Source organism: Diorhabda carinulata, chromosome X (assembly GCF_026250575.1).
Source record: "Diorhabda carinulata isolate Delta chromosome X, icDioCari1.1, whole genome shotgun sequence".
NCBI classification, from domain to species: Eukaryota; Metazoa; Arthropoda; class Insecta; order Coleoptera; family Chrysomelidae; genus Diorhabda; species Diorhabda carinulata.
In genome coordinates, this window is record NC_079472.1 from 65,572,015 (window position 1) to 65,598,306 (window position 26,292).

General features: G+C 32.2%; 3 protein-coding genes across 5 annotated transcripts in view; 2 read left to right on the forward strand and 1 right to left on the reverse strand.

The window, feature by feature from the left end:
- Positions 1-4,610: 4,610 nt before the first annotated feature.
- Positions 4,611-9,539, reverse strand: LOC130901401 (chitinase-3-like protein 1). The gene is made up of 7 exons (XM_057812794.1): positions 9,322-9,539; positions 7,763-7,951; positions 7,465-7,697; positions 7,193-7,320; positions 6,274-6,403; positions 5,993-6,178; positions 4,611-4,902 (listed from the first exon to the last, which is right to left on the reverse strand). Exons 1-7 carry the CDS (start codon positions 9,440-9,442, stop codon positions 4,648-4,650), a joined length of 1,242 nt encoding a protein of 413 aa, XP_057668777.1. The 5' UTR covers positions 9,443-9,539; the 3' UTR covers positions 4,611-4,647.
- Positions 9,540-11,087: 1,548 nt separating this feature from the next.
- LOC130901407 (cylicin-1) lies at positions 11,088-13,204 on the forward strand. Its single transcript, XM_057812800.1, has 4 exons — positions 11,088-11,375; positions 11,428-11,771; positions 11,913-12,108; positions 12,159-13,204. The coding sequence occupies exons 2-4, from the start codon at positions 11,559-11,561 to the stop codon at positions 12,971-12,973; spliced, it is 1,224 nt and encodes a 407-aa protein (XP_057668783.1). The 5' UTR covers positions 11,088-11,375; positions 11,428-11,558; the 3' UTR covers positions 12,974-13,204.
- A 3,803-nt stretch (positions 13,205-17,007) lies between these two features.
- Positions 17,008-26,292, forward strand: part of LOC130901410 (LIM domain-binding protein 2) — a 95,827-nt gene continuing 86,542 nt past the window's right edge. For 2 of the 3 annotated variants that reach the window (XM_057812803.1, XM_057812804.1), the window contains exon 1: positions 17,063-17,338. In XM_057812803.1, the coding sequence (XP_057668786.1) occupies positions 17,305-17,338 (34 nt within the window). In that variant the 5' untranslated portion in view covers positions 17,063-17,304. Of the gene's footprint in view, positions 17,339-26,292 lie in introns of all 3 variants that reach the window. The other variant, XM_057812802.1, reaches the window with a different exon arrangement.

Here is a 26,292-nt window from a genome sequence, read left to right on the forward strand (position 1 = left end):
AAAGGGATAACCTCGTAGTCTCAAAATATGTTAGCCATTAATTTTTTAATGATTTTCGTGATGTTTTTGAAGCCAATCCAAGGAATCTGCTTTGGATATCAGATCATAGTAAAAAAACATAATTTCATCACCCGTTACAATAGATCGGATCAAACTTTCTTTCTTTCTTTCTTTGGTTCTCAGAGTAAAGCTCCAAACATAACTCACATCATTCTACGGAGACTGCTACTTAAGTTTTGAGGTATGTCATATTTGAATTGTTCACAGATACTTACAACGTTCATCTCGGCCAAAAAATGGAATGTGGATTAAACCGATCAACTCGCTTCGAATTTTGGTGATGAAGCACCATCTCTAACCTCGTGCTTCGCTGGTTTTCCAAAAAACATCGATACTGTGCATAGACTAATACTGCAAAATCGTCATATGACATATCGTGAGAGTAAGACGTACTTGGGCATTAGTTCCACTTGCATACATTCAATATTGTATGTACATTTAGCGCATAATTTGACAATCGCTCGAAAGAGAAGCTCGTGTCGATTGGTGCAACGTAATGCTGAAAAATTCACTCGCGACTATTGAAAAGACGTCCGTGAAATCATGACAGGCGACGAATCATAGATTCATGCGTATGAACCAGAAACTGGAACAGAAATAGACTGTATGGGTCTTTTGAAACGAGAGCCAAATTCAACAAAAGTTGTTGGCGTACGAAGCAATTGGCAGCATTTGTTTGCTAGACATGTTCGAAAAAATCAGGGATACCAATCTCACACATCAATTCAAACGAAAACGTTTTTGAACAGTCAAAATATTGAATCGATGGGTCATTCGCCGTACAGTCTTTGTTTGGTACTCAATGATTTCTTCTTATTCACGCAGATTAAAAAATAAATTGCCAAGTCAACATTTTTCTATATCTGAAGAAGCGGTTGATACGTTCAAATCACATGTTTTGGAGGTGCATCAATCGAAATGGAAAAAATGCTTCGACAATAGGGAATATGTATTTTTTTATATTTTTAATTTATTCTTTGGTAGGTATATGTTGATAAAAACTATATATTCTGTCGAAAAGGTCGAAATAATTTTTTAAGTAACCGTTAAATTGGTTTAAGGTTATTTTTCGCGGACTTTCGATCACGTCAATTGCCACGTCCACTATTTGTGCACTTCAAGCGTGACAGTCACTTTATAAACATTTATAATATCGATAAAAGTCATGGAAAAAGTTAAAAATCGTTCTATTGGTATTGTATTGTACCCAAGTGTGAAAATTATATTAGAAGGAAACCTGATAAAGTTCGAGAAAACAAGAATGAAAAGAATGATGTAAAATCTTGATTGCCAGATGTCAGAAGACTAAACAGAATCTAAAAACACTCCAGGTACACAAAAATAAACAGGATTTTTGTTCCAAACACAATCAACACCTGATGGAACCTTAATAAACGTTTATTGAATTTGAAATTCGCTCGCTTATTTTGTACTCTTTAATACTCATTTTATACCATTGCGAACAAATGAAATGAGAAAATATTGATTTTATGATAATATTGGGAATTGATCGGCGAACTCACCGATGGGCCCAGAATTCATCCTTGGCGTGGTTAAAGGCCAAGGCTATCGCGTCTCTCAACGGTCTACTCACAAGGCGAGCTGGATAGAGACACCTGGCAATAACTCTTCTTCTTCTTCTTCTTCTTCTTATTTTAAGACTATGTCTTGTGTTTTCAAAGAGCAGCCTAAGTTGTGACTCCGAGGACCAGCGCTTTGGTGGTCTTCCAGGCGGTCTACTTGTATTGGGTCTCTCTTCCTTTGCGATTTTCGCCAGTCGATCGTCGTCCATTCTATTGACATGATCTCTCCATTCTCTTCTTCTAGTTCTGGCCCATCTCACTATATCCGGAACGTCACACATTCTTCTAATTTTATTGCTCCTTATTCTGTCTCTTAGTGTTTTCCCTGTGATTGAGCGTAATGTCTTCATCTCGGTCGTTCTAAGAATCCGCTTAGTAGTTGCAGTCTCCGCCATCGTTTCTATGGCGTATGTCATTACTGGTCTGACACAAGTTTTATGTATCCGTGTTTTGCTTTCGATGCTTAAAAATTTATTCCTCCATATCACGGTTCGAAGGAATCCCGATATCCTAGATGCTGCTGTTGTTTGTTTGCGTTTTGACTTCTTGTTTCAAGTTCCTATTGCTCGTGATGTTAACTCCTAAATATTTAAAAGACATAACCTGCTCTACACTTTTATTATAAATTGCCAATAACTACTCCAACTAAACAAGCGCGAAATCCGACTAAGACACCATCTTGGGCAAGCCTCACAACTTTCCTAATGATATCAAAGAGTTCAAGCCGAAGCGCATGATCGGTTTCTCAAAGGACATCGGCTTGTGGTAACGTCGATTGAGGCTATTTTGAAACACGATGAAGCGATATCCAATTTTTATTATTTGTTTTTATTTGTCCAAAAAGTTAAGTAGGAAACCTCGTAATCAACGATGTTTCTGCACTGCTGCTGGGAATTCGAGGTAATCACCACTGTGGACTAATTTTTGTCATATTTAAATGTTCATTTAGTATCCTTAGAACACTAGTTTTGGAAATGCTTATTTTGTTTTTAGACGCCAATCATTTGGAACAATTTTTTCCACTATTTTTAAGTTTCCGCGCGTGGGTCATCTTCTAATGATTCTCGTCTCCAACGAAACAACTTAATAAATATAGTATGGTCTTAATTATTCGACCTAAATCGGCCGCACCAAGGTCGAATAACACGGGAAATGATAAAAACGACGTTAATTTTATTTAAACATTGAAAACTTTCCAAATACATGAAACCAAACTTAGACTTCAGTAAAAAAGTTCGTAATAATCTATTGTTTGCTCGCTGTTTGTCGTTTTCCGTCCGCCAAATCTCGTAGACTCATCAGAAGTAAAAACTCCGTAGAAGATGTTTCCTCCAGCTGCTCTCCATACTCTAACGCTATTTCTAGAGCTTTGTGTCCTTTCTGTGCACTGTCTTCTATCACCATATCCTCTTCCGTTCACCATATTACATATTTCTTTATCTGTCACTTTATACTGTTCATCTTGGGCCAACCACTCATTCACATCCTCTTATTTTGCTTCCGAGCAACCCGGCACTTGTTGTAACAATGAAATTACTTGTTGACGGATTCAGTCTCCTTCTGTAAATTTCCTCCAGCTGGAGATTCTTGATTTTTTTGGAGCAAAACTTTCAATGATTTAGAAATGGCGTCTGCTCCAACACTCTCCCATGACTGAGTCACGTAGTAAGCAACGTCTTGTAACTTAAGATGACGCAATTTGTTCACTATGTCTTCTCCCTGGTTCATCGCGTCAATTAAAGCACAGTTTCCTCGATAAATCCTCTTCCTTGTCTCTAATGTCCCCTGATCTATAGGATGACCTAAGGAAGTTGCATTCGGAGGCAAAACCATTGCCTTTATATCCTCATCTTTAAGTTCTTCTTCATCAGGATGGCATCGTCAAGAAGCAATATTGCTTTCCTTGGATAGTTTTTGGATTCCAAAAACTGTTCGGTTTCTGGCACAAATTTTTGAAAAAACCATTCTTTGAAAATGTTTGAGTTATTCCAAGCATTTTTTTGTTTACATGTAATATTTCAATGTTAAAGCATTTTTGGAAATATTCTTAAACGCTCTAGGATTTTTCGATTTGCCTATCATAGCCAATTTCATTTTCATATTTGCCATAGCATGACTGCTGTTTCATCACAATTGAATATCTGATCACCTGTTAGGCTTTCCTTGTCCAACAACGTATGCAGTTTATCTCCAAACGAATAATTACCTTCAGAGTTTGCTGAAAGCTTCTCGCCACAGTCATTAAGTTGCCCAATTCCGTATCTCTTTTTTCATCTATCGAGCCAACCTACACTGGCTATGAAATCAAGGTTCACTTTCATTTAGTTCATTTCGAAACCTTAATGCCTTTTCTTGTAAGATTGGCCCTGATATCGGTACACCTTCATCCCTGTGTTGAGTAAACCACAGGTTCATAGCTTCATTTATTTTTTCATATTCACAATGCTTTTGCTATGACCCGTTGTGAACACCATTTTTTATTTTGTTTCGATTCCTCTTCCAGTTCTCTACCGTTTTGTTTTTTTTTACGTTGTAATCTTGTAAATTGTCCAATTTCTTCAAGGCTTTGAGTTTTTCTTCCATTGATACAACCACTTTCTAGCATTTTGAAGCCATCACCACAAATTTAAGAGACCAAAAAATCTAAAAACACAACCAACAATCTAACAAACAGCACAAAAGAAACAACTTACAACACGACTTCTGGGTCTACGTAAGCACTGAGAGTGGGGCTTAATGTCAGGTAGCTAGTGGATGTCATGGGATTGACGGCGGGTGGAATGCAGGGCTCAGAAACAAAGAGAAAATCCGGTCACCGACCTGTCGCCTGGCACGAGAATGCAATGCGTACAGTCAGGAAAAGGCAAGGGGCTGCTTCGTGGGTCGGATAACCGAAGATTGGATGACCGAGACTTTACTGTAGGAGAAAAAAACATGTGAAGTTATATTGAGTACTTATTCAAATGCTTCTTGTATACGTTTATTAAGTATATATTTCCAAAAATTAAGAATATTCCTTAAGAACAGAATTGACAGTTTCTAATAACAAATACTTCTTTCCGCATCTTCCTCTAAAATCGTCGTAGTCCAAAGACCAAATCATGACACCTCCTAATTCGTTATCGATGGCGTATTTAACTTTTTCTGTCAAAGAACGCGGATCTTCAAAGCCAGCCCATTGGTCGTCCCAATAAATGTGAGGTACTAATTGTTCTTCGTCCCAAACGTATGTAGATGAATTTAAATGAAATTCGCAAATCTGGAACATAACCAAAAAAGATAAAAACCTCATATCATTATTGGTCAAAATTGAGTTATACATATTGAATTTTTAGTCAAGGTTACACGAATTTACTTTATTTTAATTATGTAGGTCAAGTTGAACTTGAAAAACTCTATCGATGGAGTCAATGGAAAAAATTTTGACTTGAAAAGTCAAAGGGAACAAGTTTACAAACAATAAAATGAAAAGTCGAAAAAACAACGTAGCAAAGTGCAAAAAGAAGTAAAAACTTGTAATTGTTTAGTAATAAAAGTGAGATTATTCAATCAGCTTCACGCAAAACGTATACTTAAAATCAAAACCCATTAGGAACACGCCACGCACTTCACGCGATGCTACATCGGTTCACGTGGTAAGCCACGTGACGACAAGCTCATTTTATAGTGACCTACAGTGACCTAAAGTTTTTAGAAGACTGTGCTACTGCCGCTGTGGTTTTGCCCAGTAAGAGAAAAAGATAAATTTTGGTCCATAAAATTAATGAAAATCGTGAAAAACATGGCGGTATTAATCAGAGAACTAGGAGCAAATTATAATCGGTTCTTTGTACACTACAGGATGTTTCAAAAAAAAGTGATCCTGTCTCTAGGATAGATAGAAAACTAAAAAATATTTGGTGTTTGCTCAGTACAAAATTATACACATTTTTTACGATTCCGCCACAATTACTGGCAACATGATATTGAAATTTTTTTGTTTTGTTTTTTGAAAACGGATACTGAATTTTTTACCGAGCAAACCCCAAATATTTTTCAGTTTTCTATCTATCCTAGAGACAGGATCACTTTTTTTATAGCCCCCTGTATATTGTACAGAATGTATATTATATAAGAAATCATATTGACGCACTTTTTAAAGTGCATAAACATATGCCCACATATTCGACACGTAGCGAGGCGTGGCGTGTTGCTAGTGGGTTCCGACCTTTAGACATATCTGTAAACATGTAACAGTTAACGAGGACAGACGGTATACATAATTTATTGAAGTGGCAAACCCACTAGTTTGGGCCATCATCACCAGTACCATATCAATTATTTGATGTAATGAAATAAATTTTACTCACTTCGTGGTATCCTAGGTAACCTTCTTGATTAGTGTATGGTCCGGCTTTCCCTGGACCTTTTATAGGAGCATAAAGTGACGTATTTCTATTATCTGCCAATGTGAATGTCCGTGAATAAAATACGAGTCCCAAATTTATCTTTTCCGGAACACTACCTAAATTCAACCAAGTTTGGATACCGAAATCCTACAAAACATTAATAAAAATCCATTCTAGTCACACTTTACGGAATTTGTTTTATTCTAGTTTTTCTTTTGTGAGATTTAAAAAGAAGAACATACCACGTTGTAAGTTATATTATCGTGATAGAGTCTATCCACGTCGGCAGCATATAAAGGAGACAAATGACCGACGTCATATTCAAAAGCACCATGAAAATCGAAAACCATAACGTTAATCATATCCACCACCCTATAAAATAATTAAAAAATATTATTTTTGTATTAATATTTTCATTAAACATCACACTTTATAGATAATACTTTTAATCTCCATTTAATCTAATCAAATCAGTGTTAATTTTCTTCGACTTTTTACTTCTTAGACCTTTTCATATGTTTTTCTTCTTCTAACCCTTAGCAGGGCACTTACTAAATTCTGAACAGCTATAGTATTTTGAAATCACTCCTTGTTTCGTTTCCAAGCGGTAAAGCCCATCTTCTGTGGCTTCCAGTACTACAGCTAAAACTAACCTAGCATCTTTTCTGCCTCGATCCGCCGTCTGGAACGCAAATTCTTACAGTTGATCCGATTTGATGTTTGTTTCTATCTTTTTCCAACTGGTGTTCACGCTTTCCTCTGTCTCCATTGGGTTGATGTTGTTTTTATCTTTTAATCTCTCTTTCTACAGTATTGCCATATCAATAAAAATATTTTTTTAAAGCGGTCTGTAGATTTTACATTACATTTGACATCACTAATCGGTAAAGATATCTTCAAAATGTACGTGCACCGAATTTGGTACACCTAAGTACCGAATTAACTGATCCAGAAAACATTTCATATACAATCGTTTTTTGTTATGGATTTTCTGTCAAAGTTATTGGTTTGAATAGAGGCTTCCCCAAGTGGAGGTATGTTTTTAGTCCTCCAAGATCTATTTGTGAAGTTTTCCATGGAAATGCTACAGGGTGTCATTCATAGTTCTGTGGTTAATTCTTTCTTTGATGTCGAAAAACGATTATTTCAATAAATACTTACTCGTTAATTGCGGGTATATCGTATCCAGGAATAATTTTATCATAACCACCAGCTGCAGCAATGGAAAGCAAATAACCTTCAGGATGCAGAACGTTATGAAGTTCTTTTAGAAGTTCGGTTAAATCATCCTAAAATAACGTCGCAAAATATACTTCAATAGAATTGGATTTTACACAATAGAGTGAATTTGATAAAGCAATAATTGTTGCTGACCGTGGAGGGTTGAAATAATAACGAATTAATTAAAAAGTCACTAGAATTATAACGCTTACTTTATCAATATCATTTCCTCCTCTTCTAGTGGGATATTCCCAGTCTAAATCGAATCCGTCAAATCCCCATTCTTTAATAAACTTCAAAACATTTTGAGCTAAAGTTGCTCTCTTTTCTGGATCAGCAGCTACTTTTGAGTATGTCTTAGAACCTTCGTTCCACCCACCCATGCTAACACATATTTTTAAATCTGGATTTTGTTGTTTCAACGCCACCAAATGTTTAAAACCCTCTAAAATATACGGTTAAAAATGATAAATTTCTTTTGGTATGAAAAAAAAAAAGAATTATTTTTACCATAACCGCCTTGGGCATCTGATTCCCACGAATCTAATATGTGGATGGAGGCATCTTCGTTTAATCCGATAAAAGCAAAGTTAAAGTGAGTACATAGAGACGGGTCTATATTTGAAACGTCAAATTTACCATAACTTGATCTATAAACCGTCCAACTGGCAAAATAGCAGATTATATTTTTTCCCGAAACTAAAATAAATCAAAATATTTTATTTTCACATAATAAAAGAAAATTCAAAAATATTTTCTCGTCTGTCTGCCTGTGTTTGTTTCGAAAATAATGTCAAAATAATATTAGATGGTTTTTTTTGAGCATAAATGACGTCGATCGATTTTTTGTTCGTGTTTATTAAACTTGTATCTTTTTGCATTTTGCCATTCTTCCGCATATTTAGTTTACAAATCCTGGCCTTTTCCACACCTTTCTGTTTCATTTTTTAATTTCTTCATTACTTTCTAGTTATATTTTTGTTCATCTCTTCTTACTTTCCTTAGCCTTCGACCTTAATGTTTTTTTCATCCTATTATTAATTTTTTGTTTTATCTGAGGATCTCCCAAAGTTTTATCCCATTTTGAAACTCGTACTTATAAATCTTTAGTTTCCAAGGAGAAATTTCTAATCCGGCAACTTTACATTTAAATATTTCGCTATCTACATAGTTCGGGATAATTACTCAAAGCGGTAAAATTACCGTTATATTTAAAGCTTTTATTTTTTCAATATCTTGTTTCAAATTCATCACTATTTCCTCACTAAACTTTGTTTTTTTACCAATATTAACATTAACACCTTTGACATATCCAGACAATGTAGCCGATTACGTATTTTCACTAACAATACACTGTTGCCACGGTTAAAAGCTTTTTGTTTATTATGTAACATTTTGTCAGTATTCCTCAATGATTCGCTGTTTAAATAATTAATACCTAGATGCTGGTTGAATGGCAAAAATTTTGACTTTAATTTCAACTCGTCTTCTCACCCAACAACCAGAAACTATTTCTTATGTGATAGCTTAAGAGCGTAATGTGGTGGTGCCACATTTTTCTTCTTAGCATCAGTTTATATTTATTTGAAAAAATAATATCTCCACCATGATCTACTACTCAATTAGATAATTATGTTGCATTCCAAAGCATCAAACAATAGTAATTAAAATCGCGTTCTAGAATTATTTTTAATACTATATCAATATAGGTACTTGAAATTTTTACGATAGTACAAAAATGTGTAGTGGTTTAACCTATTTTTTTTTTAAAATAAAGAGCGAATGTTTGTTTAGATCTTACAAAAAAATATTTAAATATATACCCTAAAATAAATTTAAAGAATATCAAAACCGGTCACTGAATCGATTGAAAACAGATAACAATGGACCCGTCGACTTAAATCCCTATCACAATAAGAAATGGATTCGTCCGAACAAATTCTATCTACGCCGATGATGTAGCCGTGTCATTTTCGAAATAATAAACGACCACTTCTAGTTTATTGTATATTACGCATTCCAAAAATTGAGATAAGTCCTTTGCAATTTGATCTTAATTTATTACTTACCAATCGGGAAACTAATTCCGATTATTATGGCGAATAAAGACAATATTGATAAGGACTTCATTTTAACTGATACTTGATTTTTTTCACGGCCCAACAAATATTTATACCCATTTTTAATCATATCAGTTGAGAGATTAAAATGATGATTAATTAAACAAAAGCATCAATAACTACTTAATCAGAATCTCTGATTCTATCGAAATACTACGAAAATTTAAATGTATCATAATGAGAATTCGCTTTTAAAGATGTAAAGTATTCACACAAAAATTTTTATAAGGATCCGTCTATTGAACTTATTTTTTATTTAAACTGTAAATTCTTTATAATAATAATGATAGCTTAAGTGAAATTTCAAACTAAAGTACCATTTTCTAAATTAAAAATAATTTTGAATGTCTAAATGTCGGCAACACATTATACAGCTACGCGAATTGTCCAAAGAAATTTTACAGGGCCGGACCTATTGGGAAATTCGACCAGGGGCCCACGGCCGAGAAAAAACAAGTATTAATCTGAGTTTGCAATCGGTTTAAAAAAAAATCAGTACTCTCCAGAGAGGCATTTTAATTATTTAAATCTCTCCTTAGGATTGAGGATCGGTATGTTTGACTGAAATATATTGCTTTGTTTTGCTTTGCGAATATAATCTAGATGTTGTATCACGTACTGTACGGAGCTGATGTTTGTGAGTATGAAATTTGAAGCTGCTGCGGTAGCAGTAAAGGCGATCCTTTGTTGCAGGAATGCTCCTTGGTTTGGAACGTTTTGCTTCAAATCCACGAATGAGATCTCACTCTTTAATACATAAAATAGCTTAAACTGTTTCAAATCTACATTTTGTTTAGCCCAGAACCAAGTATAATCTTTAAAAAAAAGCAATGATAAAATTTCATCTTGGAGTCATGTTTAAACAATTTACATATAGACGTAATAAAATTTTTATATAAAAGTTTTTAGGAAAGTAGCTTTAACAAGACTAGGGGGGAAATTATTGGGCATAGGGGCGAAAAAATGCTGAAACCGGCCCCGAAATTCTATATTAAAAAAATAATTAAAATGATCATACAAATAATTAGTTACACATTCAATAATAAAAAATTAGATAAAACAGATGAAGTTCCTCATAATAACGTCACAATTCACACTAAGTATTATCCAATTACGATTTTTTGAGATGAAGAATAATTTTTAATTCCTAAATGTCGGCAACACGTTATACAACTACGTGAATTGTCCAAGACACTACATATTGTGATAATTAAAACTATAATACAAATAATTAATTCACACAATCAAAAGTAAAAAGCAGTTGAAATTCTTTCTAATAAGTATTGTGTAATTACAAATTTTCGAGATGAAGAATAATTTTGAATTCCTAAATGTAGGCAACATTGTATGATGTTGAGCGAATTATTAAAAGCACTATTTGTAATAATAATTAAACTTATGATACAAATAATTGATTCACTCACTCAAAAGTGAAAAAACAGTAGAAGTTCTTCGAATAAAAATCATAATACAAATAATTAGTTCCCGCATTCCAAATTAAAAATATATTTTAGGTTTAATTCACTATAAAAATTATTTAATTAATTAAAAATTTTCCTACGGGCCCTATAATATTGTCTAAAGATTATAAATATAACGTGTATTTAGTGGTATAAGTAATATTGTGTAATTAATTTGTAATGTTGGAAATTGCTTAATCAATGTAATCCTCCGTACATCTATTTCTGTGTTGCATGTCATTCCACGAAATTATTAATATTATTAATACTATTTCTGTTTATTGTGAGTTTCAGAGAAATATTTTAATCAATTGTTTTTCCTCAGTATATCAGTTGTTTTTTTCCTATTAGCAAATGATCGATCATTTAGATTTATAAAATATAATACACTGACTAAACTATGTATAATAAAAATACATAGAATTTTTTCATTTCCATTCATCGTAGTAAATTAGACATTTGAGCTACTAAATAAAGGTGAAAAAGAAAAAAATTACTCTAGAAATGCATTGCTAGTTGTCCAGAAAATTAGTTAAAAATTGTGTAAGCAAATAACAGAAAAACATTTTATTTTGTTATCTATGTAAGTTTTTAGATACTGTGCGTCTCAACGAGAAGAAGAACCATTTTGACAGTTACCCCATATAGGTTAAAATGTTTATTTATATTTAGGTTTATACATTTTTTTACAATGTTTACTTTTCTATAAAATAACAATTATTAAAGATGAATTTATTAAAACACAAAGACGATCAACGACGCTATTCGAAAAAAGATAAACAATTAATGAAACTTATTTCATCAAATGCTGAATCCGAAGATGAAAATAGCGAACACGAATTATCTTATTATTTAAATGATAGAGTAAAAATGATGAAAGAAATATTAAAAATAATAAAACCAAGAAAGATAAAAAGTATGGCACCTGATTGTATGAAAGTAAGTTGAGTTTGTGTTTATAAAGATTAAATACATAAGTTTTGAATGATTCCCTCATTCAACATTATTTAAGAAATAACTATTAACATGTATGAATGAAAATAAAAGTACATTTCTTTATTTTTCTTCCATTTTCTATAGAGTATGGATATAGAAGAGATTAATTCAATGTTATTAGAAGAATTATTAGGTATATCAAATAAAAGACTTAAGTATATTTTTAATGGTCAAAATTTGAATGAAGAAAGCAGTTCTACTGATCCTGAAGATCAATCTGTTGATATTATATCTTTAGATGACATTAGCGACGACGATCTGATCATAGATTTAGATTCTGGTAAGTTCATTTGTTTTGTTTCAATCTTTTATTTTGATATTAATTTCTAGAGGGTGATTCACAAAAGAAAACAAAGAAACACAAAACAACAGTTAAAGAAGAACCTAAAAGGAAGAAAATAAAAAAAGAAAAACGAGATAAAAAGAAAGAAGTTGAAACGAATCCTATGAGTGAAAAGAATCTAATGAGTGTTCTAGAATTGCTAGAGCTACAAGCAAGAGCTAGAGCTATCAGATCTCAGTTAGTATTAGAAAGTCAGAAAGCTCCAGATGCTGAAAAACCTGAAGGAAACCAAGAAGATGATGATGATGAAGATGCGGTTATAGTTGAAAGTCCGAAAAATATTGAAATTGTTATTACTTCTAGTGAATCGGAGAATGAAGGAAACTCGGTACATATTGAGAAAAATGATGAAAATAGAGATATTAGTGATAAGAATGGGTTAGATAAAGATTCTAATTTAGATGTAAACAAACAGGTGGAGATAACCAATGATGATAATTTGATAATACAGGAAAATATCGAAGAAAAACGCGTAGAAACGAAAGAAAATAGAGTAATAATAGTAGATAAATCTAGGAAATCGGTATCTTCGAATGTATGCCAAGGAGAAATGGAAAAAGATAAAACAAGCGACGATCGAGATAAGAATAACGAATTAACTTTATCTTCTTCAGAAGAAACCTCCAGTGGGTTGAACGGTACGAGAAAACGCAAAAAAGTTTGTTCAAAACACACTTGTAGGAGAAAAAAGTTGAATGAAGATAAAAAAACGACGGAAGAAGATAAAAGTGGTTCAAATAATGAAGACAGTATTGTTTTGAATGTCGATCGAGATGACGCGGATTCTATATGTTTGGATTAAAAAAGGAAATTATGATGAATTTATTCTTTAGTCAATCAATTACTTCTTTAATATACACCATGACGAATATTGAATTACATTTAGGAGAATGTGAATAGTGATGGACAATCCTATTTGAGGTTGCATAAACTACCTATCCAAGTTTCGACCTTCTTAGAATCATCAGTATTGTATATATGCAAATAAGATTAAGTTATTGAAATAAACTTTGTATATAAATATTTATTAAAATATATAGTATTTATTTTCCTTCTTACTTTCAACCTAAATTCCTAATTGAAAAAATTGTCTGGGTTCACATAAATTAATGGGATGAGATTGGTTAATTAAAAAATAAAACAAGGGATACAAATATTCTATTTCAAATAAAAGGAATATCGATTTTTTTTCGAATATCGAAATATAGTGGGCAAAAATGAATCAAAATCAATTTAGAGACTAAAAATTTAATTACTCCAATGGAAAACTGTAATTTAATATATAAATTTTTTTATAGCACTCCTATGGTAAAGCGGATATTGAATATAAAATTTGTTATGATGGGAACAATTAAAATTAACAAATTTATTCAATACCCACAATATTATGAAAAGTCTACAAAACAAGGACAAATAAACATGATAAATATAAGAATGATAATATAATTTGAAAGTAAATCAGTGGTGTAGATATTCTAAAGATTATTTACTTTTAAAACTGCCGTTGTCTATAGCCATAGATTAAAGACATACAATTAGTAGGATTTGTAGAATCATTATCTTGAGGAAAAACAGCACGAAAAATGCAAATATTCCATTCTATTTCGAAAAGAGTTGAAAAGGTGGATAGATTGTTTTTTAAATGGCAATGAACTCTAATGCCACCTCAAAATATTTTAATTAAGACGGAAATAAGTCAAAAGAGACATAAAATAAATACGATTTATCAGGAAAAACATAGTAACATATAAAAAGATCTAAGAAGTAAAAAAGTTAAAGGTATTTTAGAAGTAATTTGACATCATAGCTTGAAATTTTATAAAATTTAAAGTTATTTTACGAAACTTCATACCGTCACATTAGTAATAAAATTTTAACTATCTCTTTCCTTAAAATAATGAAATCTTAATAATTAAATAAAAAAATTAATAAAACTGGAAATTTTTGAATAATAGTGTTAATAAGACAAATATTTACAAGTACAAGCAACTTTTTTCTTATTCAAATTATTAGGTGCATTGCTGATTGCCTAATTGATTTTATTAAATAATATTTATTTGTGAAGCTTCTTTGTATTTGTAATGTGGGTTGCAGAGCCCCACGGGTTTTAAAGAAGAATTAATATGTAACAGTAGCATTGTAATGCGAATTGCAGAACAATATGTGTTCGAATGAAGAATATAGAATAAAATATATTTTTTAGTAAATTATAGAAATGGTAACATTCCACATAATTTGAAACTACATCTGAGGTGAGGATGTAATGTAATTAACATTTAAAGTAAATTCATTTTCAAAATTGCCTAAAAATATGTACGAAAATAAGCAGTATTCATTTGATTTGTCATAAATTATAATATTAAATAATAATGGTAATTATTAAATTTTCATGGAATACATTTAGCAAAAATGTTAAATAATTAACAATGAAATTGATATAAAAATTATATAGACACTGTTTTATTCATTGTATCCATAGATAAATTAATACCTAACATCAATACGTTACTCATTATTTGAATATTCAAACTCTCCCTTTCCCCTTATTAACAAGGCGCTGTTTGTGGTGGGTGGGGTTTGTGGTGTATAACTCATTCATTCCTCCTGAATCCAGCCCTGGGATTACTTTTTCGAATTCACTCCATGGGCGTAGTAACTTTATAATTAGAAGTGATCAAATGTAGTTATAAAATAGAATATTATTGCCTCTAATAAATATTCTAGAAAAGAAAAATTAATAACTATCCAAGGACAATTTACTTACACAACTTGAAACCTGCTTATATAACAAAAAAGCAATGGCCGATAGATCGATGCCTAGGTATCTGCGACTGCCTTACAGCTATTTGCGTATGAGGTTTTTCATTGATACGATTATCGGCACCATTTCCACCTTTTGTTTGTTATTATTAGTTTAATGATCATGAATTATTCTCAAATGAGGACAAACTTAAGTAATTTGGAATAATAAAATAATGAGTTTTTTTCCATTTTGATATGCAAATTTGTAGTATTACAATATTAATATTACAAAGTTCATTAGAAATTTTTATTTCCAATCATTGTTGAAATTGAATTAAATTTATTTTTCTTCTATTTAAGTAATCATCGCAAATAGTCTCAAAAGCTTTTTATTATTTGTAGAGGCAGTTACAGTATTTCCAAGTTTTTTATGCTTCAATTATGAAGAGAAATAGTCGAGAGTACCCAAACAATTTTTACATTACATAAATTATTATTATTAATATCGTATAAAATTTTAATTCTGAAGAAGCTTTTCAAAAATACTTTGTATATACATTCCACCTCACTGTATTTCTCTACAAGTACTTTACTTTATCTATTATCAACATTATTTTATATGTTTTTGTAGGGGTAGTTTTAAATCTCGTCCATTTTTGTTGTCACCTACGCCTATGTTCTACTTTGACCTTTGATTTATAATGTTTTTAACATGTCTCAGTTGAAATCATTATTTGTAACTATTGAAATAGTGTCAAAATTGAATATTTAATATTTATAATATCAATGGATAATTAATGGAACCTAAGCAACTAGAAGGTTTTAGCTCGATATCTTCCTTCGAAACGATTAAGCCCATTTTGACAAGTCAAATCAACGCAGTAAAATGAGTATTTATAGGTTGTCAATTGTCACGTCATCCCCTCTATTGTTTGTCAGCGACGGCAGCCCATGTGCGGTCGGGTCGCTACTACTCGTCGGTCGCACTTTTATACTTCAAGTTGCTTTTTATGCGAATGAACCAACAGTGTAAAGTCACGCTACGAGCGTGGTAGTAGTCATCCGATAAACAGAAACCGGCACATCGGCACGGCTGCTCTACTTTATACGTGGCATAGCTGTCTCTGTGACAGAGAGTGACGTCCCGTACTGGCCTAAGGTGTTTGTTCTTCTGTATTCTTCCAGACCTCAGTGCAACGTAATCCCGCCGATCTAGAGATCGAAAAACCCGGCCTGATTTGACGCGCGGTCCCGTCTGCTAATGATGTTCATGTTCAATGAGCAGCGGATGGGGAAGGGATAAAGGGGGTGGTTAACTCTATTGATTTTTAGGGTGACACTACTGTCAACTCCCGCCGACTTTCGCGGAGGAAAAAAATCTACACACGGGTACATTTTTTTTTTCAAAATTAAGTTCTATTCTTCGATGGCTAATCTCGCGTACGGTGAGTTGCGACAGTTTCCACCAGTTTTGGAAGTTTTCTTTATTAAATATTTTGTGATTGTGATTGTGTTTTGAATTCAAAACCGGTGCGGTGTTATGTGTCGTTCGTCGGGTGTTCACGGCTCGAATACCGCTGATGTTCGTCTCATCAGCATTGTTCTGTGAAAATGGCAGCAGTTGGAGGATTTTCGCAGGATCATTTTTGCAGGAGACCTAAGAAGAAGTTCAGTTGACGCTTTTGCCATTGCTCCCTTACTAGAAAAAGCTTACGGCAAAGCCGAACAAGGTGGGCATTTATACTTTCTTAAATTAACCATAAATAAAAATATTGAATTTTAATTAACCCTCCCTTACAAATGCGAAAAATAAATATAATAAACTTTTGAAAATACACACATAATTGTTTCTAAAAATAAAACAAGTTCCTATCTAAATACAGTTCTAACCTAAAATTCGTTAAAATAAAGCATCATCGTATATCGTATATATACAATAAAAATGCATCCAAGTAAATAAAATTTAAAACGTGTTTCCAAAAATTGTTTAACAACACGAAAATATTATAATTATTGTTGCAATTGACTACATTTTTGATACAGAAATATTTGACCGGCGAAACATAGTGCTGTGGTTGTGTAGGTAGGTGCTTTGTAAACACCTAACAAATGGCGGCTCATAAACATGCGCCTTCTACAGATTCTGTTTATTATACCTCCGTTGGTGAATCTCGTGTGAATCTGTAAGAAATTAATGCGGTGTATTTCTGTTTTATTGATTGAAAACAACTGTTTGATTTATAAAAGTGATATTAGTGACATTTCTTGAGTTTAGTCTAGATTTCTTAATAAAATCCGGGTGTTCGCGTGCGTAGTTATGTGGAGTTTTATAACAATTAACAAACTGCACCCCAGTGACGAAAATGAAACGAGAGAACGGATATTGAAACGATGAAACAAGTTCGAGTACCCAGAAAGTCAAAATGTAATACATATTTTATTACTTATTTTCAGAGGTTAAGCAAACTATAGTAAACATAACCTAACTTTTAACAAAAGGTGTACCTAGACGTTGTTTGTTATAAATTAATTTTTACTACTGATGTGGTTTGTGTTTTATAAACAGGTACATCATTGTTTTATTTGCAAATTAATGACTCACTTTACTAGCAACTTATACATTAAACACTAATTTGTTGCACAAAATGATAAAAACCTTTAGAACGTTGAATATTATAATAAATAGGTTTTATTATTAAGTAACTTTTGAAATGTACAAAATTCATCATTTTTCATAAATTATTAGTTTATTATCAAAAACATATCATTTAGATATATTTGAGATTATTATTTATTTCATTTTATATCCAAAACATTTAAAAATAGGTGGTCTAAATTAAATCAAAAAATTTTTGAATATGTTTTGTTGACTTATCATGATAATGGGTGTATAGGTATTGCAATTTTAATTATAATTTCTACCGGATTCTTCAAATACTTTTAAGTTCAGTCTACGAGTTAAAATCGGTGTTAATTAGATATACTATTACTAAAATTATGTACTAGAATATCTCATTCCATCAGGAATTATGTCTAAATCATATTGTGAAAAAATTAATTAGCCTATAAAAAATTTCATAAGTTATAAACACGTTCAAAAAATACTGTTTGGTGTTTCGCTAACAGCTCGTGAAATATAAATATTTTTGAATTTAAAAACAAATATCCTCAAAGAGGATGAAATAGCGGGAGGACAAAAATGTATCTGCATTATTTATAGTTTTAATTTATCGATGAAAACAGCCCTCCCCGCGCCATTGCTAGATTGCTTGTACCTTCATGAAAGTGAACTTTTTTTAATGTACTTGAAGTAATTTGGAAAATCTAAAAAAATATGGTATAATCTGAACCCTTTAGAGAATTTATTTACGTTAGAATTTTTCATTTAAGTCAATTAGACGAAATTAACAAAAAACACAAGGAGGTAATAAATTTTTTTTCTTTATTATTATATTATTGCTTTTATGTCAATAAAAGACGTTTATTTCATAAACATTAATCCTCTACTTCATATAATTATTAGTTATTTATACAAATTGACTATTTTAATGTTTTTTCTTTAATTGTTAAAATAAAAAAATTATAAACAAGTGTTTATGTTTTTGAAACTTTTATGACTCAAATTAGAAATTCTATTGGTAATAAATTCTCTGAATGAATTATACCCCAATTTTTACAAATTTCGCTCTAAGTACCTTAAAAAAATCTCTTTCCTTTGAATCAATTTTCAACAAACCAGTCGATGTTAACAAAAAGAAATACTACAATGAAATGAAAATATTTTCTCTTTTTCGTTAATTAAAAATATTTATTTCATAAACAATAATTTATACTACTTCATATAATTATTAATTATTTATAAACAAATTGATTTATTTTCTTTTTTTTTTCTTTTATTGTTAACTTGAAAAAAATATTAACAAGTATTTATATTTTTAATAATTTTATTACTCAAATTAAACATTCTCATGGGAATAAAGTGTTTGGATTATGCCCTAATTTTTTCGAATTTTTCATTTCGGTCTCAGTACCTTCAAGGGGACTATTTTCATCATTAAATTGAAATTATAAATAAAGAAGGTATAGTACTGACTAGCTCCTTAACCAGGGTTTGTTGGTGCGGGCCCTGATATAGGAATTGTTTCTCTGCAGGGCCGGGGTTGTGTTTTTATTTTTTTTATTTTTTGAACAATATTTTAAAATTTTTTGTTAATTTTAAATTTGAAACGGGGCGGGCGGGTACGGCTACGGCTGCGTTTTACCTTTCGTCGGCCGTTTGGCTGGAGAACTGGATCACCAGGTTACAGGGAAACCGCGGAAAACTAGCAACACATACGATATAATTTTTACAAATTGAAAAATTTTGATTCGTCGATTTTGCTTTTATTATTTCGGTACACAATTTTGGTATTCTCTGTAATAATTACGACAAAAAATCGTCGTATGCTTGGTTTTATTAGTTTTTCAGCATATTCCAAAGATGTGACACTGATTTCCTTGCCTACCTTTCCCCAACAACTCAATCGGGTTGATGTCGGGCGACTATGACCATCAAATAATTACTTTTAGTACATTCTTTCTTTCTAATACTTTCCAATATTCTAATACCTTCAATTTTTACAAGGTCTCCCATCGCACTTCCTCCAAAACATCCCTAAACCATCACCGAGCTTCCACTGTTTTTTACAGTCGTTTTTCGTTTGACCTACGCACAAACACTCTCCTAGTAGACCCAAAAACCTCAAACTTTGAGTCATCACTCGTTAAAATTCTTTCCCACTCTTCATACGTTCAATTTTTAAGCTCTTTGGTCCATTGCGACCTCTTAGCTTTCTGCGACCTTTCCAAAAAGACCAGTTTCTCTCAATTTCCTTTTCACTGGAGAAATATCCAAAGGTAGATCCCAAGATTCATTGATTTGACGTTTACTAATCAATACAATACGTTTATCTTCAGCGGTCGTGGTTTTTCGAGGCCGCCCTGTACGTTTTTTATCACCAGAGTCTCTGGTGGATAGATATTGTTTCGTCGATATCGTGAGGTATTTTTGATTCGGTGGTAACTTCTACCTAGACTGTGAATTTTTGTAATACTGACCCGTATTTTGTAATTATTATTAGCCATATAAATTATTTCAAGAAAACTAATTTAAAAGAATTTAAATTTGAGTAATCAATTTAGGATTACCAATTTTTAAATAATAATAAATATAGGTGTGTCATAACCCCATTAATTCATATATTAAAAATATTCGAATGTACTATTTCAAATTGTGGCCGAAGATTTGGCAATAGCGCATATTTTACGGAAATTACTATACCTTATACCAATTTTTTATATCCCCCTATACTATCTTAATCTATAGGAAACGATATTATTCGAAAAATAACTTACAGCGTTGCCAACCTTAATCGTAGTCGAAACGAAAAATTTCTTTGTTTTTTATGTATGTCCTGTCGAAGTTGATTAATACAATTTTTAATCAGTTACTTCCTCTTCGCTCGTATACTAACTTTGGCAACAACGCTTTTTCGTTTGCACTTATTATGAATTGGGTATAATAAATTTCCATTGGCCAATTTTAAGGAATTAAGTCCTTAAAAATCTCTTGACAATTTTTGACGAGGGTTATTTATCACTGGACCCGTTACTAGTGATTAATTTGATTACTTTCCTACGGGGTTATACAATTGACCTTTTCATTGAATAACACAATAGTTCCTTTCCAATTTATTAAGCACGAGACCCATGACACTCATGAGCTTGGCACACAAAAATCAATTAGAAAAAAAATTCCACGAGATTTGTGTCAAGTGTCAAATTTTAAACTACAAATTATTTGTTTATTTGTCTCCGTATTCGAAATTACTGCGTACAAAATTTGAATACTATGGAATAATACGTAAAATAATACTTTTTGTTTTAGTTGTTTTTAGTATCGTTAAAATGAAAGTTCATTGTGTTTTAACAAAGTTGATTATTATCCTTATTATTATTATTGTTATAACCTAATTGCCAGCTACACAGAAACTTGAAACTGTCTATTCTTACTCGCAGCCAACTTCACGACGTATTAGAATGTTGCCGATTACTCTTTTAACACTTTTTAGTTATATATTACCTTCTTGAGCGCTTTTATACTGTCATTTATTGAGTAATAATTCATATTCCGAATATTGTTTTAAGTTTGATTCCATTTTCAAAGCATAAATGCTAATTTAAATGGAAATAAATACCTACATAACCTCAATTTTACAATTTGTCTTTAAAGCGTAATATTAAAGATCATGAAGACCAAACATCTGGTGTGAACATAAAATTTTTTCCTTTTTTCTTTATAAAAAATCATCGTTCGAATTTGTCGAAAATCAATGATACACAGAGTGAGTTTTATGTATGGAACGCCTCAATTATCTCGGAAGCGGCTTGTACAACTTTTATAAATTTTTGTGTGCAAGGGTCTTGAGATACGGCCGGTATTATAGTGGTATTTACATTGTTGTCAGATCTTTTCTTTTTCCGGAAAAATAATGTGTTATTTCGAATTGATCTTTCTGTATATTTCATGTTTTTAGATATCCTTAAGAAATACTGACTATTTTTTATGTAATATTAAAAATTTAACGAAATTGAAGACAAATATTTAAATGTTTGTGTCATGTTAGAAGTAGATCCACATTTGTGAAGTAGAAAAATTACGAATTTTAAGGAACAGGAATACAGTAAAGGAGATCAAAATGTCCATTTACTTGAATACAAAAAACCATGCCATTTTCAAAACTTTGCAATACATTTTGCAACATCCCTGATTTCTTATCTCTGTGGTAATCATATCTTTCAATTCCTGAATATTGGCAGGTTTTGTTTTATAAGCGATGTTTTTTTTAAGTGGAAATAGTCTAAAGGATTCATGTCGGGTGATCGTGGGGGCCATTCGATAAAACCACGCCTTCCAATCCATCTTCTGGGAAGCACATTATTTAGGTATTGCCTCACTACACACGCATAGTGAGGTGGGGCGCCATCTTGTTGTAGCCAAATATTTTCGTTTGGAATATTGTTATCGTCTGAAAATTTCTAATAATGAAGTTTTCTTCAAATGTAATTGAAAGCACTCACTTGGATTTGGAAATATCCGAGCCAACTCAGGTTTAATACTATTTTCCATAAAAACTAAAGACGCTGGACCATTTAAGTTACCCTCAATGAAAAAGGGACCGATTATTTTGTCGCCCATTCAGTTTTTCGGTATATTGGGTGTGGGATTCACGCATTCAACGAGGATTGTTACGTGAACAGTACAGTACCTACTATTATGCCGATTTACGTTTGAATAGTTTTGATTTTAACATTGTCCATCATTAGGTTTGCAAACTCTTCACGTCCATCAAAATCTTTATCTGAGAACTCTTGAACCAACGTTACTTTGTATGGATGGAATTTATTATCACGTAAAATTTTTCTAGTACTCAAGTGTGGATCGACTTCTAACAGGACAGAAACATCTAAAGATTTGTTTTCAGTTGCACCCTGATTTGGATAAATCTTTTACTGAACCAGTTTCGTACTAATTCACTGACATGAGATCTTGTTATGGAATTTCGGTTAGGATATAAATTATTAAAGATATTACACGTTTCTTGTTGAATTCTACGTTATTCTTTGTGTGTGGTGTGTTGGTTTTCTTAATATTACCATTTCATTTGAATAGTTCTGTTACGGTTGCCCTCTAATATTTGACTTGATTGATAGAGTTCAGTTTTCATATTATGTTGTAAGCTTCTATGATTAATTGGGTTGAATATTGTTAGATGGTAAGACAGCTGGCACAGTCATACACGTATCTTTTGAAGGTTAAGCCTAACTGAAAATCATACGGATTTAATATTAGTAGCCCCATCTATATACCAATATATGAAATTTTCAGTCCGCTAAATAATTATCTTGTACTAATTGTAGGATTATCAATTACCTACCCAGGTAGGTAATATCTAATTACTATTACTAATTCAAATTTTACTTTATTATCCCAGTAATTTCACTAACAAAAATTTATGCAAAATGTGTGGAGAAACAAAAATTGTTGAAAAAGTAAATATTATTGTTTAGTATCTTATGTATGATTAAATACACTGGCGAGCAAAAAATTGAGTTTTCGCAAACTGTGCATCTATACTAGAGAAATATGCATTTTTTCTCGGATTCAATGATTTATTCTGAAAAACCAACAAATTAACATTTTGGGCGAAATTCAACATTTTGCTGTTGTTGGGGAAGATATGGAACGAACACAATAAAAAAACTTGAAGTAGGTAGAATTAAGTTACGGATCACGTTCTGGTCGACGTTATCCCATTCCTCCAACAGCAATCTTCTCAGCTCCTGGGCAGTTCTTGGTGCTGGTGCGTGTCTGCGGGTGTCCCAATTCGTCCCAGACGAATGTTCTATGGGATTCATGTCTGGGTTGCAGAATGGAAAGCCTTAGAAAACTCACATCAAATTGTTGCAGTGGAGTGATGACTGTTTAGGTTAGAGTAGACATCATTTAGTAGGGAGAATCCACGGATTTTTGCCACGAATATTTCTTTACACCATAAACTGAACTTTGTAAAAAAATGTTGATAGAAAAGACATGAAATGAAATTATAACAAGCTACATAATATTACTACCAAAAATGTATTTTCCTTTCAAGCCTTTGTTTCTAATGATTTCCTATTTACGTGCGGTTTAAAATTCGTCACTTTCCCTTTCTTCAATAACTCTGTAGATTTTCTAACAAGCGTACTACTGTGTCAACAACACTTTTACATAAATGTTTGTTAATGATTTAAACCAATTAAATATTAATGTTTTTTTATCGACCTATAAAACACACTGCATCTTGCAACTAAACTATTAAGAACACACAACTTGGACCTCCTTACTACAGTAGAACCTTGATAACTTGAACCTCCTTACTACAGTAGAACCTTGATAACTTGAACCTCCTTACTACAGTAGAACCTTGATAACTTGAACCTCCTTACTACAGTAGAACCTTGACAACTTGAACCTCCTTACTACAGTAGAACCTTGATAACTTGAACCTCGTTACTACAGTAGAACCTTGATAACTTGAACCTCGTTACTACAGTAGAACCTTGATAACTTGAACCTCCTTACTACAGTAGAACCTTGATAACTTGAACCTCCTTACTACAGTAGAACCTTGATAACTTGAACCTCCTTACTACAGTAGAACCTTGATAACTTGAACCTCCTTACTACAGTAGAACCTTGATAACTTGAACCTCCTTACTACAGTAGAACCTTGATAACTTGAACCTCCTTACTACAGTAGAACCTTGATAACTTGAACCTCCTTACTACAGTAGAACCTTGATAACTTGAACCTCGATAACGTAATAACCTCTATATATATATATATATATATATATATATATATATATACTATCAGTCCAAAATTCCTTTCTTACTTGCAGGTCTTCCATCACCTCTGCGTATTATCTTTTTTTTTTTGGTCCTTCTTGTTCCTTGTTCCATTTTTTGTTGCTCTAAAATCTGGTATTCTTTGTATGTGACCCGGCAACTCTATTCTTTTGGATCTTACTATTTTGCTCAGTTCTCCTTCTCCAAATGGTTTCCTTATTTCATTATTTGTCATCCTCACCCATAGGTCTCCTTTTTACCGCCTAGTATCCTTCTAATTATTTTTCTTCCTCTGCTTTGTTAACTATCCACGTTTCGCCTCCGTAGCTCACTGTTTGTCTTATTATTGTGTTGTATCGATATAGTTTCGCCTTTCTGAAGATTTTTTGGGATCTTATTATTGCGTTCAGCGCTCCCAACTGCTTACATACAGATTCTCCAGATTTTCTCGTAGATACACTGTCATTTCTATGGCTCTCCAGGTTTCCTTAAGCTCGTTTTCCGATGTTGGAAGAATTACTACATCGTCTGCGTATGCCAATAGTTTCGTTGTTCTAATTTTTAGTGTTCCTGTTCTGTTCAAAACGATTTCACGTACTATCCATTCTAATACTATATTGAACAGCGTACTGGTTAAAGGATCTCCCTGTTTTAGTCCTGTGTTGGTTGGTTTGATATTCTTTGATTTGCCTTTACCATCGTTTTTGTATGTTCGAGAATCATTTTCGTAAGACTTATAAGCTTTTTTTAAATACTAAGATCTGTTTCTGTTCACAATATCGTAAGTTTTTTGGAACTCTATGAAGGCAAATCGTATTCATACTCCATCACAGTGAAAATGTGGTCTGTGGCTGATCTTCCAGATCTAAACCTTCATTGGTAGTTTCTGAACAAGTTTTCCCCATATTTTCTCAAAATTTTATCTATGGCCTTAGTCAAAATTTTGTAGGTTGTATCCAGCAGCGCTATACCTCTGTAGTTTCTGCATTAATTTCTTTTTCCTTTTTTGTTTATTGGTACCGTAAATGTCATTTTCCACGTTTCTAGTATGTATCGTCTCTTGTTCCCATATACTGCTTATTAATTGATATATTCTCGTCTTCAGTGCATTTCCACCATATTTGATTTACTCTGGCTCTATTTCGTCCTTTCCGGGGACTTGCCTTTTTTAGCCTCTGAATTATTTTCAGTATTTCCTCTTTTGTTGGTGTTAATATATTTTCGATATTATTCCAATCTTGGGTTATAAGCTCTTTCCATTTTGGTATCATCTATTATTATTTCCTTTCCTTCTTTTTTATATACATAATGTTCTGCTCAGCTTGCCCTTTATTGTATTTTATTTTTTCACAGAAATTCTTCATTTCTTTGTATGGAAAACGTTCCTCAATGCATCTAATTCTCCTCTCCATTCCTTTGCGCTTCTTTGCTCTACACGTCGTTGATCTCCTTTGCTCTTCATACAGTTTTTTATCTGTTCCGTTCTGTAACAATTTTTGTTTGGCTCTTTTCCTCGTATCTTATTTACATTTGGCATCGAACCATTCGCCCCTTTTTCCCTGCTTCATTTTCTGTGGTATTATTTTCTCTAAATGTTTCCATTCTTCATCAATAACCTGTATAAATTCATAAAATGTTGAGTTTCCCTCCATTCGGAGTCCAAAACTTCTTTTACTTGAAATACTAACCCTCAGTAACTCAAAGACGACCTTTGTAATTTCAATAATCTATCAATGAGTTATTTTGAATGAATGTGCAAACAGAAAAGGTTCCATCGCTGACACGTCTTTATCCAATGGCTTCAAATGTAAACAACAGACTAAAGTCTAAGTACAATAACTTATTTGCATGTGTTTATGTATCAGTAGCTTTTAGAATCGGGAGAAAGTCTTCGTTGGAAAAAACGAAGAATTGTTGTATTTCCTAATTTAGAACAATGCTAGTTAACA

Bases quoted from the DNA above. Each gene is read 5' to 3' on its own strand.
- LOC130901401 (XM_057812794.1), bottom strand. From the start codon at position 9,442: ATGATTAAAAATGGGTATAAATATTTGTTGGGCCGTGAAAAAAATCAA. The intron at 6,404-7,192 runs GTAAGTATTTAT...ATTATTTTATAG, and splicing joins GATATACCCGCAATTAACGA to GGTGGTGGATATGATTAACG. The intron at 6,179-6,273 runs GTATGTTCTTCT...AATGTTTTGTAG, and splicing joins ATAATATAACTTACAACGTG to GATTTCGGTATCCAAACTTG.
- LOC130901407 (XM_057812800.1), top strand. From the start codon at position 11,559: ATGAATTTATTAAAACACAAAGACGATCAACGACGCTATTCGAAAAAA. The intron at 11,772-11,912 runs GTAAGTTGAGTT...CATTTTCTATAG, and splicing joins TGGCACCTGATTGTATGAAA to AGTATGGATATAGAAGAGAT. The intron at 12,109-12,158 runs GTAAGTTCATTT...ATTAATTTCTAG, and splicing joins GATCATAGATTTAGATTCTG to AGGGTGATTCACAAAAGAAA.